General features: G+C 44.1%; 1 protein-coding gene across 6 annotated transcripts in view; it reads left to right on the top strand.

The window, feature by feature from the left end:
* Positions 1–3709: 3709 nt before the first annotated feature.
* Positions 3710–17300, top strand: part of RAPGEF6 (Rap guanine nucleotide exchange factor 6) — a 132902-nt gene continuing 119311 nt past the window's right edge. For 3 of the 6 annotated variants that reach the window (XM_056348756.1, XM_056348754.1, XM_056348755.1), the window contains exon 1: positions 3710–3896. In XM_056348756.1, the coding sequence (XP_056204731.1) occupies positions 3828–3896 (69 nt within the window). In that variant the 5' untranslated portion in view covers positions 3710–3827. The remainder of the gene's footprint in view (positions 3897–17300) is intronic. The other 3 variants (XM_056348758.1, XM_056348757.1, XM_056348753.1) reach the window with 1 other exon arrangement.

Below are 17300 nucleotides of genomic sequence, written 5' to 3'. Positions count from 1 at the left end.
TTAATTACATACTTACTAGTAGTCATTGCCAATGATTTGAATAAATCTCTGAAGGGGAATTTTTTCCAAAGCTAAGAAACCAAAACCAATAGCCCAATAGCCGTATTGGAGGATGAGAAGAAGGAAATTGCCAGGCTGTAATAAAACTCACGGGAATGAGAAATATATAGAATACATCAAAATACAAGTAAAAAATATTTCAGTGTCTGATGATCATGTATCTTTCCCACTGGGAGAGGTGAGGAAGTTGAGTTTTACCCTGAAGAATCTGGGATGTGCACATGGTCGTGAAAGGCATGAGATGGAAAGACATCTTTGGGAGTGTCAGTGAACCAGAACAATTGAGGGAACATACCAGGAGGAGATGTTCTTTGCATTTTAGCTGATCTTCTCAAATTCATAGATGTTTGAAGCAGAAACGTTTAATCTCCTGAGACTGCAACTCATCTGTATAAATAGCAAGACACCTTCAATTCTTATATGCAAGACTACAGATACTGTTCTTTTCCAATAAATAAAAACCTATGTGATAACTAATGATGCTTTATTCGGGCAGAGCGACACAATCCAGACAAAAGGGAAGCAAATTTTCCCCTCTGCACAGACAATAGGCATCCTGCTTGGCCACCTCCTTTAATCCCAGCCCTGAAATTACTCACTTGTGAAAGCTTCTTAATTGTGTTTAACTACATAGGCTTTACCATGTGGAGACATAGGCTGTAACACCAGTAAGCAGTTAGGATCATGACACTCGTTTCCATTGTTCTCCAGATATTTGGGAAAATAAACCTGACAACTAAAATAGCCCCTGGAATAATTGCAGCTATTAGAGCCATTACCTACCCAAATTCAGGCATTTTTGGAGTGAGGAAAGTCTTGTTTCACGGGTCAGTTGAGCCAAGCAATTAAATTGGAATGGCAGCTTTGGCTCCTGTCGAGTACCTCTGTCTACCTTACTGCTCGATCCATGTCTGTTGGCCGATGTACAATGAATATGACAATCTGTGTGCAAAAGAAAAAGGAATACTTAGGTTACTGATTTTATTTTCATGTTGAATGCCCACTTTGTTATTTTGATTGCAGGAATGCTGAACAGCTAGAACAGGTGGTAGAATGAGTTACCTCCTAAAAACTGAGATCAGGATGTAAATCATTACAGATCCTTGAGATCTGGCATGCATAGATTTCAGTTATGCTTTTTATTCTAGTCTGCCATCAAGTTCTTCTTTCCCCAGCCACCTGCACTTGGGGAGTACTGACTAGTCTTTTATACGATCTTTAACTATAAACTGAGCTGATAAAGAAAAGTTACTTGATTTGCTATTACATCGTTGGTTAAAAAAAAGAAAGAAAAGAACTTGAAGGAAAAAATAAGAAAAAAAGAATCTCTTAATAAAGGATTCATGCTTCAGTTCTTTTCTACTTGCTTCTCCTCAGTTACTCAGGAGAACTTTTTATCTCCAGCTTTTCAATTTGAGTTCCTGGCAGGGAATCTCAGAAGATTCCCACACTACTGGAAATAATATTTTATGTACTCAAGTTGAAAAAGGATAACATGTTCTGCCAAATAAGAGTACAAACTTCTGACCTTTGGAACAATAATAGACGTGGTATTTGGAAACATTCATTTTACCACAGCAGTTCAAAATGAAGTAAACAAACAAAAAACCAAAAAATATTAGTCTCAATAGATTTTATGGGACTGAAAATGTGTTGTTACCTGATTGTTGTTTTTGAGAGCATATTATATTGTCTCTCTAGCAGTTGTAGTGTAATGACTTTATTCTGTTAGGAACAGTTGCTTTTAAGATCCGGGCTAGGCTCAGCCCCAAAAATTCTGCAGTTAAGGAAATGTCAAATTTCCTCAGATTTTTCTTTGAAAGAAACACTAGAAATATTATAAAACAACTTAATAGAAATATTATAAAACTATTGGAAGGGCCAATAGAGTCCTTCAGTACTACAAAGACAATTGTGCCATAAAGGGCAAGCGGTAAAGAGAATGGGAAGGAATAGCTGGAGAAAGGGAAGAAACAAAACCACTCTTGTTTACTAGGAAGGAAAGGACAAACACAAGTTGTGTATCTGCCTAGCTTTGATCTCATGAATTTATAAAATGGAACTTGGTGTAAGGAAGGAAGTCTTCAGGGGCATGTTTGATAGAGGGCTGCTTCCTGGTGTCCCCGAGGGGCCACGGACACTGGAAACACACGTCTGGGGAGGAGTCGGGAACTAGGCCAGGTCCACTTTGTAAAAACGCCGCAAGACTCCGTGCAACTGTGTTTTATTGCAGGCTGAGGTCCAGCTTCGGTAGGTCGGGCATGCTGGGCACTGCAAGGCCTGGTGGGCAAAGCGGGGATGGGGTCACACGCCTGGGGACGCTGCACCCCACAGCCCCGGGTCTGAAGTCTGGGACTTTTAGAAGCTCAAGAGTTGAGAAGGTAAAAATATTCTGTGAACTGTAACTGTGAGGAACAGGCGGGAACGCCCACGCGGCCCTGGGGTAATGGTGAAGGACGTCCTGATGGTTGGTGTCATGGCGAGGAAGTTCTCGCTGCCTGTGGAAACTCTTAATGGAAGAAGTAAATCCCATTTGACGTCAAAATGTAATTAATGCAGAAAATCAGTTACGCCCGGGTGTAAAGGCGCGGCAGAAGGTGTTTTTACGAGACGCTCGGCAGGTGCCCCAGAACGGCAGCCTGTCAGGGGGAAGAGGGCACGTAGCACCCTGGCGGGCCGCGCTGCCGCCACCCGGGGCATCCCGCTGCCTGGGCCGCCGGGCCCGGGACCCCACGGCCCGGCCCCCACCGCCCGCCAGGCCGCGGCCCCGCGCCGCCCCAGCGCGCATGCGCGCACCGCCCCAACCCTCGCGAGCCTTCCCTCCGCGCCGCTCCTTCGCCCCGCCCCCTCCCCACCCCACGGCAAATGGGGGCGGAGCTCCACAGCCCCGCCCCTCAGCCCCGCCCCCCCCCTCTTGCTGATTCTCTGGGTTGAAGTGCCCGCGCTCGCACTTTTCTGCTTGGGGGGTGATGTGCGCTGGGTGAGCGGGGCAGGGGGTCGGGCCGGCGACGGTGGCTGCAGGCGGCCTGAGGGGAGGAGCGGGCCGAGTTTCGGGCGCGCGCCGAGCCGAAGGAGCCTTTGGCGCCGCGTCGCAAAACTCCTCGCCCGCCCGCGTCGCTTTGTGCGGTCGCGGCGGGCGGAGCCGCTCGGCGTAGGGGGCCGAGCGCACGGGGAGCGGGCGGGCGGGCGCAGAGTCCCGCTCCGGCCGGTAACTTCCCGCAGCCCGCGCGGACTCGTCTCCTGCCGGCGGGGCCGCGCTGCCGCCTGGGCCCGCGCGATGGGGAGCGGCGCCGGCCGCCGGGGGAACGCGGCGGCGGGAGCCGGCGCCGCCCGCCCCGCGTCCCGCTGCTGAGCCGGCAGCCGGAGGCGCCCCGAGCGCCGCGGAGGAGCCGCCCGCCTGGTGAGCAGCCAGCCCGGCAGCGGGCACCGCGCCCGCCCCGGGGCCTGCCCTCTCCGCCGGCCCCGGCTCCCCCGCGCTCTCCCGCCTCGGCCTTTCCCTCCCCGCCCGGGCCCGCCGCAGCCCGTGAAGCGGCGCGGCCTCGGCCGGGCCCCCGGCGCGGGGAAAGTTTCGGGGCGCGTCCCCGCCCCGCCACGGGGCAGCGGCGAGAGGGGCCCCCGTGGCGGCGGGGCCGGGCGGCAGGATCGGCTGGGCTGGGCTCGGCTCGGCTCACCGCCCGGTGTTTGTCCGCACTCCCGGCGCGCCTGGAGGCATCGCCCCCGCCTGCTGTTCCCGAGGACCTGCGGACCCGGAGGAGCAGAGCAGTAGAATGAGCGCTCCTGTGGAACCCAAGATCAAACAGGCTTTGCGAAAGAAACCATCAGAGAGGACCCCGGAGGTAAGGGGGCTGCAGCGCCTTCCCCGCCGGGTCTCCTGACTTATATTTTTCGTTATTTTTGCTTTGCGCCGGTCCGTGTCCCGCAGGCTCCCTGCGGGGTGCGCCGTGCCTGCGCCCTGCACACGGCCGAGCCGGCGCCGCAAACTTCTGCCTCGAGTTGGGTTATTTGCTTATTTCTGCTTATTTCCGCTTTCCGAAGCCGGACCTCTCGGGACCGACAGCGTTTCAAACTTGCAGTACCGCGCCCGGTAGGGCATACCGCGCCTTACGAACTACTTCGGGCAAGCTGTAGGAAGAAGCAGAGGTAGATCACTGAAAAGTAAAATCAGGCATATTTCAGTGATGCAAAACTTCTGGGAAAAGCTAGCGAGCTGAAGGGCTTTACTTACCTGTGCAGTGATGCAGATTTAAACAAAACCAAACTTAATTATGCTTCACAGACTTCATAAAGAGATGTTTCCCCAGTGAGTGGGAGTGTAGAAATGTGTGAGGCTGGTTAGTTACAATAAAACACATTTTCAATTAACTGCCTTCTCTGTCCCTTCCCCACAAGCTAGTCTGTAATCAGCCGTGTATTTTTGGGAATGGTAATGCCACAGAGCGTTCATTTAATAATGAAATATGTTTGATAGTATTTATGTTTCGCTGAAAGGCCGATTGGAGTTTGTCTGCATAGTTACCCTAGCTTTTTTTTATTTGTTTCCCTTACTGTGATTTTTTTTTTTTTTCCAAAACATGCTCAAGAATTAGTGGTATGAAATGATACGCTCTTTTGAGTTTGTCCCTTTTGAGACCGGGAAACATCTGTTCTCCCTTGATACTTCATGAAGAGCAGCATGTCCTGCCTGGTCTTCCTTTTAAGTGAATTATCTAAAGAGTACTCGGGGAGATCTGACGCAGAGGCTGCTTCGGAGTATGTCCTAGCAGGATAGAGACCCCAGTTCCCCTCCAAAGCACTCTTGCAAGTGCGTAAAATGCCCAGTGTTTTCAGGTCCAATGTTTACTTTGCCTTGGGATATCGGATACATTCCTCCTTATGTTTCTGCTCGCTAAATTAATGATGAAGCAGTCTCTATTTCTTATTTTTATCACTCCCCTCTTGCTTCAGACCTTTCTTTCCTTCCGTTCAGCTGTAGTCTTCGGTTAGCAAAATTCCTTTCCAGTGTGGTTTGCAGTGTTGGGCAACTGGGTTCATCACAGCAGTGTCATTCAGGAGCTAGCATACCACGCTGGCTTGTCACGGGTTTGACTTTGGGCAACAGGTAATGTGGCCTGGCCCGAAACATCTGCCCACTGCTGCTTCTTGCTAAACTGATATCTCATGGCTATGTAGGGCTTTTTAGTTTTAGTTTGGTGTGTGTGTTTTTTTTTTTTTTTTTTTATTAAGCCATCCCCAGTTTTCCCCCCAGCAGTTATCATGGAATTCTTTAGGATTGTCACATTATTTTGGCCAAAATTGCCTTAAAATAGATATTTTGATTAACCTTGTAATGCTAAACTGTCAGATATTGTTGTGCCCAGCTGCAGTGGACCATGCTTGTGGGGGCAGGTGTAGATCTATTTAGATTCCCATTGAGACTGATGGTGGGGTTGTGTGCAGGTTTGAATTTGCCAAGGTATCTCAACTGTGGAAAAGAACACATCTAACCTTTGCCAGTCTAACTAATAGCACCTCTAAAATGATTTTAAAAGGCCATCCCTTGTTAATCTGGTCCTTTTTTTGGCAAGCATTTAGAGACACTGCACAGTGAGACTACTTGTGATTAAAGTTAAACATGTACTTAAAACTTGGCAGGATTGGGTCCTCTGTTCTTGTTGCCTGTTGCTGAGTGGATAATTACAGCCAAATCACTTTTGTTTTCTTTGGGTGCTTTTGTTTATGTACATTTAGAAACTGACCTGATTTCAAGCAAAGCACTTCCCTGTTTCAACAGCATGGTGTGTAAGGGGTCCCCTTGCTGGGATCTGTACTACCTGTTCAGACACAAAGCAAAAAAACTGATTCTCCCTGCCATGGCTGCGCTCTGCTGAATTTCCCAAGCATATGCTCTGAGATGTGATGACAGATGGATATAGGGTGATAAGGCAACCAGAGGAAACAATTGCAGTGTAAATTATTTTTTTGTTTGTTTATCGCACCAAGTGTCCTGCTTTGTCAACTTTCTTCTATCTGCTGTAGGCCGCAAGACTTTGTTTCGGCTTCCCTGACCTCTGCTTAGCGCAGCCATCGGGGTCAGACCCGTTTCAGGTGTCCCTGTGCAGGGTGTATGAGCTGGTGACTCCTATCTTGAAGGATCCAGTTTGTGCACAGACAAAAAGTGTGGATTCATTTCTGCCCTCCTACTCTCCTGGAAAGGTGTCATCAGCTCCTCCCACACCAAATGAGCTGCATGGGGCTGCTCATGCCCTTGGACTGCATTTTTATACAGGAAAACCCCTGAAATTCCCCAAACTCTGATTTTAAGATAAGCCGAAGCTGCTTGACCACATGAATTTCGCTCCCTTTCAGTCCATTTCTGCGCCCCTCTCTGATCTGCAGTTTATATGAGCAGTTTACCTGGGTACTACAAATTACAGGGTTGGGGCTGCGCTGATTAGCAGTGTGGTCTGGTGCTTCATAACTATCATCTGTACAGCCGTCACTGGAAAAATACAGATAAATAATCCATACGTCAGATTTTGCTTATGGGTGCTACAATTATCCGTGTGATTCTGATTTTTAGGACTTTTTCGTTTTACTTTGTAAGATCTAAGGAACTAAGAACGGAGATATTAAAATAATGCCCTAAAATAAGTAAATTATAGAACTATCTTGATAGCTTGCTCAAGTAAAAATTTTAAATCTTGATGCTACAAATATTTTTGTTTGGAAAAATCTCTGTTAGGGCAAGTTTTCAGTGTTGTGGTAACATTCCAATGTTTGCTAATTGTTGAGTGTATAAAGTTATGCATATTAGACATGTACACACTTGATTTTTTTTGGTTGTTGTTGCTCAGATACTTCCTGTGCTATAATCTTTAATTTATTTGGTGGAGGGAATTATTTTGATGAACTCCTAGAGATTGTAGCTAACTTCTAATGATGTGTACATTTTCACGTAATATTGTTCTGTTTATTCTGTTACTCCATTTAGAAATTTTCTTTAGTACTACCAAAGGCTGGGAAATATTTGAATTTTTTTTTCTTTTCTTTCTTCCCTCTGCCCTGGTGCATCATAAAAATATACAGGTATGTGATGCAAGCTTACCTTTCTTGTCTGCTTGTGGACAGATTGCCACTCCAGGAGTAAAACTTACGTCCTGCTTGAGTAAAACTTATGACTAGTTGGTTACATAGGTTGACTGTGACTGTGTGCTGACACTGTATGGGAATCTGCCTGTCTCTCCGGTTCAGTCTGAAAGTGCAGAATTTGCAAGGGTTTTCTCAGATGTTCTTTTTGATGACACATTATCCTAAAAAAATCATCTCTTCAGCGCGCACTGTCTTGTCAGATAGAGGAAACCTTTGTAGTAATCGGACACAATCACTTTTTTAAAAAAAGCAAAGAGTGTAATACTTTATATTTGAACTATAGGATTTCATACACTTGTTAAATATTTTACTATCTGGATTTTTCTTCCAGGGTTGTGCTGATGTCTGTGTGGTGTTAAATGTGCGAGTATTTACACACACAGATCCTCTGGTTCTAACAGGTTGGGAATGTGGGATTCGCATTCCTCCGTGCGGTGTTCTAGCTTTGTGGTGCACATCAGGGTGCCTGTTTCTTGTGTCACAGGTTGGGGACATTAGTGATTTGGGAATATTTTAATAGAAGGAAATCATTTGTTCAAAGCAGTAGGAGGGAAAGACTAATGTTTATGCCACTATGGGTGCATGCTGTCACTAAAGGTTTAATTTTTTGAGGCCCGGAATTCCTTATCAGATCCATACAAAGGCAGTGATGTTAGTCCTTTGGGGAGTGGTTTAATGCCAACCTACAGATAAGGTCTCAGTGACTGATCAGGCAAAGTACCAAATGATTATGTTCCTTTTTTTTCCTTTTTCCTTTTTTTAATTCTCCTGTGAGCATGCTCTTTTCCATTTTTGATGGGTCTTCTTCCCCACATAGTCTCCTTTTAGTTCTTCATGACTTTATTCTAGATAGTATTTCCTTTCAGTGGTTCAGAAGGCTTTGCTTGCGTTGGACTTAAAGAGTTGGAGTTTATTTTTATACTTCAAGCTCTTGTATTTTCCTAACTTTGTCTTGTTTCAGTAATTCTCAATTAACGTTAATTCAGCCTCATTTGGCAATACTAACTCCTCCTTCTCTTCCTGTTCCCTTTTTATTAATGCAGTGGAAAGAGGAAAAAAACCAGTTTGCACAATTGTGTCATAACAGTGTCTGCTGTTTTGAGCGTGTATGTGATGCTTCTCAATATCTTATATATATGAGAAATAGATCTGCATGAATCTAAATCATGCACAAGTAGTACATTGATGGGCATTATAAAATGGCTGTAATAAATAAAATAAATTATTGCTGACAGCATAACAAAGGCACTCTTGTACTGTAGCACAGCTGAGCCAAACAGAGGAGAACATCTGCTTCTTGTTTCCAGAAATAACTGGTATTTTGAAGTGGGTTTTTTCATCCTTTTAATTATTTTCTGTAAACTCAGTAGGTGAAACAGGGGATTAACCTTTGTTAAAATCCATTGTTTCTGTAGTTTGCAGTGAGCTTTTAGGAGTGTTAATCTAACAACAGGGTTGTTTTTGGATAGCCATGTAATGTCATCGGGATTGTAGAATCACTACAAAAATGCTTATGCTTGCATTTACCTTAAAGCTGAAAAGAAATTTGTATTAAATGAAGTTGCAGATGCTGGGGTGTATTTACTAAAAATTCCTTACTGTTAGTATGTGGGCCTCCTAAACAGGGAAAGAGAAGTGATGGAAACCTGACTCCTGTCATAATTTTCTACTACCTAACCTCTGTCTTACATTTCCGTTTTCCATTTCTTTTTTTTTGTCATCTGTTCCTTCATAGCTGATGCTTTCTAAGACTTTGTCATGTGAGTAGCAGTTCTGGAGCTCAGACTCTGAGGACAACCAGCAGTACCTGGTGTTAAATACTTGGGCTTGTTCTTAGCTCTCTGCTTTGGTGTCTGCCAGAGGGCCCCCCCAAACTGTCTCATCGAAGGTGAACTGACTGGTGCAGTGTAACTTTCTTCCCTTCCCTTGCAGAGACTTGGTTCCGTCTTTGCATGTGACTGTGCTTGGAAGTTGGAAAAGACCTTTAAAGTTGATGTATTGGTTATCCCTGGTGATAACCAGAGTCATTGCAAACACGTACTGACATGCCTGCAGTTTACTACTAATAAATTCCTGGCTGGGTTGTTCTGTACCTTATGCAGATTGCCTTTCTGTACTCATATGACAACAATTATTATTTACAGTTACAAGAACATAAAACCTTGTAATGTAATTACGAATACATTATAAGCAGTCTTGTGAAGGTGACAATTGCAGTCGTGTTTTCGTTCTGTATGATTGAAAAATTCAAAGCAAAACAATCCTCTGTTTTATTAGTAAAAATGTTGAGTGACTGCAGCTTTAGAGGGAGTTGGGAGTGCATGCACTCCGGTCCTGCACGCAGCTTCGTCGACATCATGTGCTGTTGGCATCTTTCAAAGACTAGAAAATACTGGATTAGTCTCTTTAAATAAAATGTGTTGTAAAACCTCTTTTCTTTTTATAGCCATCTAGTAAAATTAAAGTTCAGAACAGTGGTACCTGAGGAGTGGCATGGATATCATATTGGTGGCTGACAGCTCTCAAGATTGTCTTATTCACAAGCAGAACATAAGTTTCCTTGTTAATGAAGCAGGTCCTGAAATTTTTACTTTTAATGAAACGGTAGTAAACCTTCTCTTTTTCCTTCTGTGCTTCCCTGCCACATGGCTTTCAGTTGAAGGTAAAACAAAAACACTTCATTCCTTCCCCCCCCAAGCTGCTCATCAAATTAATGTATTTAAGCTCATGATAAATACAGCGTTGACAATCCTGGAGGATTGTCTGACAAGCCTCAGAGCTTTGGGAGAGCTGCGTCTCTTCAGCTGCCAGCTTGATGAGTTAGGAAATTTTTAGTGCTTACATTTTTCTCTATTTTGTCTTGTAAGAATGCTTTGGGTTGGTAGTTGTCTCTTATTATTTTTAATAATTAAGATATATTATTATATCTTAATACAGTGTAGTCTGGTAAGTCTCCATCTCAGTTAGACCAGTGGTTTTCCTGTAATAAAAAAAGCCAAGCATGCAAACTCAGGTGCTACCTCATTTTACTTCTTGGTAATTAATTTTCATAAACTTTGTGTTTGCACCTTGTTTTCCAAGATCATCAAGAATGATGTTTTTTGATTGACACGTCTCAATCTTTTATTCCAAAAATGCAAACAGATACCAATCAATGCATGTTTGCTGGTAGTCAGTCGTATAAACATCTCTGGGAAACCAGCACAGCTAAAATGCGGTGTCCCCCTTGTCATGACTGGGCAAGGTTAGATTTCTCTTCTGGGTAGTTAAAACTAACCTCCTTTTTGCATTATTAATCTGTGGCCAATTGTAGGGGCAACTTAGAATGTGCCAAGCCTTAGTTAAAATCGGTGATATTTGGTTATTTTACTACAGTTGTTTTCATTGCCGTGTGGCCACAGCTCCACGCCTGCGATGTACAGTTGGTTTGCCTGTTTCTTGGCCAGAAGTATTCAACAACCTGGCATATGTTTCAGTACCCAAATAATTCAGATTATCACTAGTTGGAACCTTAAGTACAACACACTTTCTGAAGCTGAAATCAGCTCTAAATTAGTTGCACTTAAAAAATAAAATCCATCTGTTGTTTCAAATGAACCAAAATACAATATTGGAACATTTACCAGTTTTTAACCAGACGTTAATATATGTAAATATTCAGCTATAAGGGCTTCAGTGTCTGTCTTAGGAAGGTTTTTTGTTTGTTTTTGACCAGTTTTTTTGAGCTTTTTTGTTGTGCTTTCAGCAGCAAGACAATGTGTTGCTAGTATTAGGCTTTTGATTATTTATGTCTCTGAGACACAAATAACTTTATGTTGAGCCTTAGACAAGGTACCATGTTCACAGAGGAGGGCTTCTGGTTCTGCAGCTGTTGTCTGTCTGGAATACCTGCAAGGAAACTTTGCTAGTGGTTCACAGGAATAAATATTTTTTTCCAGCTTTCTTAACAGTTAAGGCCTGTGGACTTCAGTCAAATATATTCATGGTTCCAAGCAAATAAATCAGGTTTCAGGGCACTGTTCTAGCTTCAAGTACATATACTGGCTTTATTGAAGTGTCATTGACGAATAGTTTTTTCTTAAGTTTAGAGTCTGTCTAACAAAGTTTCCTTGTTCAGGAAATTTAATATTAAACAAGCAGAGAAAACAGCATGAATGCTGCTGGGTGAGTGAGTTCTTTTTTTTTAGTCTCTGTCTGTATTAACCTGTATTGTGGGAAGGGATGTCAAAGGCTGTCCTGGAAAGGAAAACAAGGGCAGGAGTGAAAGGAGTAAAAGAAACTGGTGGAAAGAAGGAAACCTTGTCATACTCAAGGTGCCCTGAAGTAGGTGTTGGAATTCTCCTGATTAATTATTTTTGAAAGAGCGTTAGAAACCAAAGCTTAGAAAAAGTCAAAGCCAAACCCACGCGAAAAACCTGCCACAAAAGCATTTTCGTCACCTCTCAGTTTGTGTGAAATGCCAAAGAAAGTAAACTTGTAATAGAAACTCAGAAAAATTAAATTATATTGAGTGCTTGTTGTTTGTCGCTTAACCTAGTGTTAATAACCTGGGATCACAACAGTTCTTCCATCTATAGCTGTGGCTTTATGGTTGCTGATCTGCCTGGCAGCTGAGGTCCAATCAAGGCTTTTTCATGGGGTAAGTAAGTAGCTGGTGCTTACGTCGGTACGGTGCAAAGCAGTCGGCATCACTCCTGGAAATGTCCCAGTGGTTGGCTCGGTGGGATGTGTTAAAAACTGGTTACGGTCACACTGGTTTCTAAAGCATCTCCCTTTTAATACAGGTGTGTGAAGAGTCATGGGGGCTGCTTTGCTGCTGCCTTCCCTGGTGTGGACAGAGCCTGGGGTTTTTGTTTGCTGTGGCCACTGGGACTTCCTTCTTTAACCCAAACATCTCGGTACCTGCTGGTACGAATCGTGGCAGACTTTAACCTCTACCTGTGCTGATACTGTTCTGTGGAGGACCTTACCTCTTTAGACTTGTAAGAGCAGAAGGGTCCAGATGTTGCTTCTGTGACAAGTGATGCTTTTTGGTTTTGTGTATTGGAAGGTTTATTCTAAGTTAGCCGCCCTACCCCTTTCCTCCTACCTGCTTCACACAGCTTGGTAGCCAGCCAGAACCGGCCAAGTTCGATGCTTCATTTTCAATTCCCAACTGCTGTTGGGTCATGACTAATGCAGATTCCTTCATTTAGTGTAAAGTCTGCTATACAGAACGTGGATGTATTAAAGAGAAGATCAAATTACAGTGTGCGAATAACTGTGGACAATGGCTCATGCATGTTGGCATTGTTGGCAGCAGGTTCAGGGTTTCTGCTCGGTGAGTCACGAAGTTACACATGACAAGGTGAAAAGCCGTTCCACCACCCTTGTTTGTCTGCTGGATGTAATTTCCCATTCTGATTTGTTAAAATGAAGTGGTGAGTAGGAGTGTGGTTCTGTTATGGGGTACAAGTGACTGGATATCTCCAAGCATGGTCTTAGCCTTTTGAAACGTGTAGCGCTCCTGTCTCAAAGTGCAGGTCCAGCCCACCTGAAGAAGAGAGTGTGCAGTTCGACTGGCAGGTCTGTCTTGGCTAGACCTGAGCCTTGGGGAGCTTGAGGAATGCTGATGCAACTGATGAGCACAGCTGTGTGCTGCCTGGTCTTGTGGCTTTGCGTACTTCTTGTGTCTAAAACTTCGTGGAATTACTGAATCTGAACATGCTAATTAAATGTAATGAACATACGGTATCTCTCTTTTGTGTAGCTACACAAAAAAGTCAGAGGCTATTACCTAATTTTACTTGCTCCTGCTTGTTGGGATTCATTTGAAGGAAGCAGGGCCACAACAAAAGGGGTAACAAAACATTTTGGCTTTGTTATTTGTGTGCCAGTGTTGCTTACTTTCTGTGACTGTTCTGTGTGTGCGTATGTATGGGTGTCTACTGCGCGCCTTATGTACATGACCTTTAGGTACCTTTTATGGAAGATACATATAATTTCCTTTAAAACCTTAAAAAAAACCTTAAAAAAATTATTTTATGTTCTAAGATGCTCTTACACGTGTGAATCTTGTATGGGAGGAAAAAAGGTGATTGTGTTGCTAGCTCTGCTGCGGATCTTGCTGGTTTAGAGGGTGCTTTTGTGGGGACTCTGCTCCTGGATCTGGGGCCAGAGCTTCCTCTGGCTGGTGATGGCAGGTGATTGTCTTCATTCCCCTTCCCTCTGGAAGAGCTGTCCTTCATCTAAAATAAATGCTCTTGAATATTTTGTGTCATCCTTGAAGGAGTCTAGAGTCTGGTGTGTGGAGGAACAACTTTGTCAGAAATCCCTGTTACCAGGTGTGGTCTGATCTTTTTGTGGCATTTTATTTTGTTTGTAAGCTTCTCATTCCGTTATAGCCCTGATACGGAGAGATACTCTAGCTCTGATTTAGATAACATTGTGCTTGTTGATTCAGTGCTGGCTGGTTGTTGGTTAAAAGAATTTAAGAACCTGGTGTGAGTGTAGGTAGGAATCTGTAATCAAACATCTCCAGCATACGTAAAGCTCCTAGTCTTCCTTTGAAATTATTCTCACAGCACAAAGTCTCCTCCAGGTCTCTCACCTTTCACTCCTCTTTCCTTCACCTTGGTTCAGAAAGTACAACCTGGAGGTTAGGTGTTGCAGCCTGATCTCTGACAGGGGCCCGGGTGTGTTTGGAGGAGGGTTTTGTGGCTGATGCTGCTGCCTGTGAGACATGGCATGCAAAAAGCTCTCTCCGCCTCGTGCTGTCAGTCTGTCGCGACAGCAGCCCTCAGGGAGAGCTCCCACACCATGGCTTGCCTCAGCAGGGGGGTTTGGTGGCTGGTGGGGGACCTGCTCTCTTGGGCTGATTATGCTGGTGGCCTCTGCTTTGTGGGCTTTTTTTATCTGCCCTCAGATGCCCTGGTGTGCAGCCCTTCTCTCTGTAGCAGCAAGCTTACAGGGGGCTAGCGGGATGTCCTGAAGGGGGTGCCTGTCCTTCCTGTTCTTATTTATTTTATTTTGTTCCAAGAAGCAGTCAGTCATTCTTGGGTTTTCTGGCCTGACAATGTGGATGTCAACAAGGCTTTTGCATCTGGGAGGTTATTGTGAAACAAACTCGCTGTTTTCAGTGTGTGGTTGTCAGAGCGTGCTGGAAGCTTACACAGATAGTGTTTACAGATCTCTCTCTTTAAAACTGTTGGCCAAAGTAACAGTAACTAAAGAATAGAGATGACAGCAGCTCGCTTTGTGATAATCTTCACAGTAAATGTGGGATTTAGGTCTCAACAGATGTGATTTTGCAGACTAGGTCATACATTATTATTGGTTGAATATTATGAGGCCTGGTTCTCTAACCTATGCTAATAGGGTGGCGGTAAATTTAGCCAGTTGGAGGTTGAAAAATGACTCCCGTTTTCTGACCGTTGCTGTCACGGAAGACTGCTAATGCTACGGAACAGCTGTGGAGTATCTTGCGTGTTGGCGAGTGTGCTGCAGTAGTCGTCAGCAAGCAGATAGCGACTGCAGCGTCGTCTTGTTTGGACTCCAGTCTGCTAAGGTCAAGCTGGTAACGGGGTAATCTAGTACCTGTAACTTTCTAGTATCAAGCTGGGTTTGGTTCTTTTCAGAAGGGTATAAGACTTCTCCTTCATACAAACCTTAAACCTTTTTAAAGGAGCAAATGAAGTTAATCAGGGTGGCTGTTTCCCAGTGATCTTCCGGGGAGCGTGTGAGTTCTGTTGCTCTAAGATTGCTTTTCCTATCCTTGCTTCCAATTACTGTTCCTGAAAAACTGGTTTTTCATTTTAATGGCAGCTGTGACAGCTCTGAGAGTGAAACCAGAAATTATGATGGAGTCCTGGAATTCTTTATTGGCACTTACTTCCTTTAGTATATACCTTTCCCCATGCAGTGGGGTCATGCACTTGGTTTCATCTGCAGAGTGGTAATTTAACTAAAAGTTTTCACCCGTGAATGAAAATTTAAATATGTAATGTAATGCTCTTCTAAAACAGTGTTTTCTGTTGTATTATCTGAATTTAAACAGTGAATTTCAAGGACTCCTTAGGTAGTAAGGGTGTGTTTTACAAAACTGTTAATCTGAGCTAAAAGGCAAGCCCAGTGCCTTGTTACTGACCTTTCACTAGAAACTCCTTGGGGATACTAGAATACTGAAGAAGGGCGAGAAAAGGGTGTGGAAGGAGGTGGGAGAGAACTGCAAGTACACTTGGCATTCAGAAAAGTTGCCAAATGGAAGAAAAAATACATTTCTGCTTTTGTTATCCAAAACTGCATAAGGGTGGAGGGCAAGCAGTTGAGACGTGTAGGTGTTAAATTCCTCATAGAAACAGTATTAACAGTCCCCAAATACTGTACTGAACAAAAGTCACACAAAAAAATGAAGAGATTAAGAAAATCTCTTCGAGTAGTATACCAAAACTTATTTTGTATAAACTTTACAGAGGAGTTTTTCTGTAATGTTTATTTAGACAAAACAGATTCTTGTGTCGCTTTGTGCAGGGAGAGCTGGGTATCTGTTTATAGTGCAACTAAATAGTAAGGAAATAATACTTTGTGTTAACAAACTTGTATGTATGCCGTGGGAGGAAGCTGGGCCAGAAGTGCCCAGGTATTGCCCACTTGTTGCCAGGCCCCGCTTCTGAGGAGCGCGGGAAGGAAGCCCAGTATCTCAAAGCGGTTGTGCAAGCACCCCAGCCGTACCGCTGTTCCAGGCGTCGGTGACGTGCTGCTGGTGGCGGCCCCGTGACGTAGCACTGTCTAATAACCCTTGTACGCAGCTGTGCTTATGCTCCCATCACAAGAGTGTAAGGAGCTGGAGATCTTTAGGTGGAAATGAGCCTCTTAGCATTAAAAGGTGGCTGGTGGTGGACTTGTCAATGGCAAAGAAGCTGCATGCTTCAGAGGACCGTGCATTTTGGATAAACATCCAGTTTGGGGGAGTGGGGAGAAACCCAGCAAGCACATGCCAAAATTAGTTTTCATTGAGAAGCGTACTGGAGAACAGATCTATAAAGGATGCCCAGAGCTTGGATGTCCTTTCTTGTAAGAGGCCTGCTGCTGCCAGGAAACTGTTTTAGTTTTGCTCATGCTAGTATTGCCAGCCAAGCTATTTCTAAAACTAGGAGGTCTTCTTGTTCCAGTGACCTCAGGCTTCAAATATAGAGGGTTTTCCTTTGTTTGATGGAACTGTGATACACCCTTCTTCCTCTTTTGATGATTTCAAGACAGTATTTTGGAAATACCCGTAGTTCAGGGAAGCACGCACAAATTATTTAGCGTTATGCATCTGGTTTCTTTAGGTTCCTTAGCTCTGCTAATTTATTGCTTATCTTTTAGCACGTTGAGAGAACCTAGCAAATTCTTGCCGAATAGAACAAAAATAAATGCCATGAGGGAATCTCTCTTTGTAATCTTGTTGTGCCTGATTTAAGGCATTGGCATTTAAGCAGTCTGTCCTGCAAAGACTGATTAATAATGAGCCTCAAACATTGGTCCTTTTGGTTTGGAGGGAAAGAATTTTTGTTGTGTGGTGGTGTGTTGTGCTGCAGGCACATGCAGTTTGACCTTTTGGCCAAATATGAATTCCTACAAAGACATAGTTCCAGAACTGATGTAGTGTTGTTCATTGACAATTTGCATTTGAAAGAGCTGGAGAGTGAGGTCTGCCTTTGTAAACTGTATTGTGTATTTAGCATTAAAAAAGTGATGGGAGCTCTTATGCTGACTCTGGGTGGCTTTTTATGATCTTGTAACAAAGAGTTGTGCTTGCCAGTGGCCCCCAGATATTGCAGGTTATCTAGGGAGGAGATTTTACTTAAATCTGAGTTACTTTCCCCTGCATTCTCAGGGTTCTATGTCCAGCCTATGGTAGGCTGTGTTGGTTTGGCTAAGTAGAAGTGGTCTTTCCAACTGTTGCAGAAGGAGTTTCTGTTCCTGTTTCCCACTTGAAGTAGGAAGCAAACTGGCAGTCCTGTGTTAGATTATTGACCTTGTGTCAAATACATTTGTTGCTTCCATTTGCGTTGGGTGGCAAGGCTTCCTTCAGCAAACTCTTCCATAGATGCTGCTATACGTGACTGACAAGATGCTTGGCAGAGTCTTCA

This window comes from Falco biarmicus, chromosome 8 (assembly GCF_023638135.1).
Source record: "Falco biarmicus isolate bFalBia1 chromosome 8, bFalBia1.pri, whole genome shotgun sequence".
In the NCBI taxonomy this organism is placed as follows: Eukaryota; Metazoa; Chordata; class Aves; order Falconiformes; family Falconidae; genus Falco; species Falco biarmicus.
This window is presented reverse-complemented; position numbering and strand designations above follow the sequence as displayed.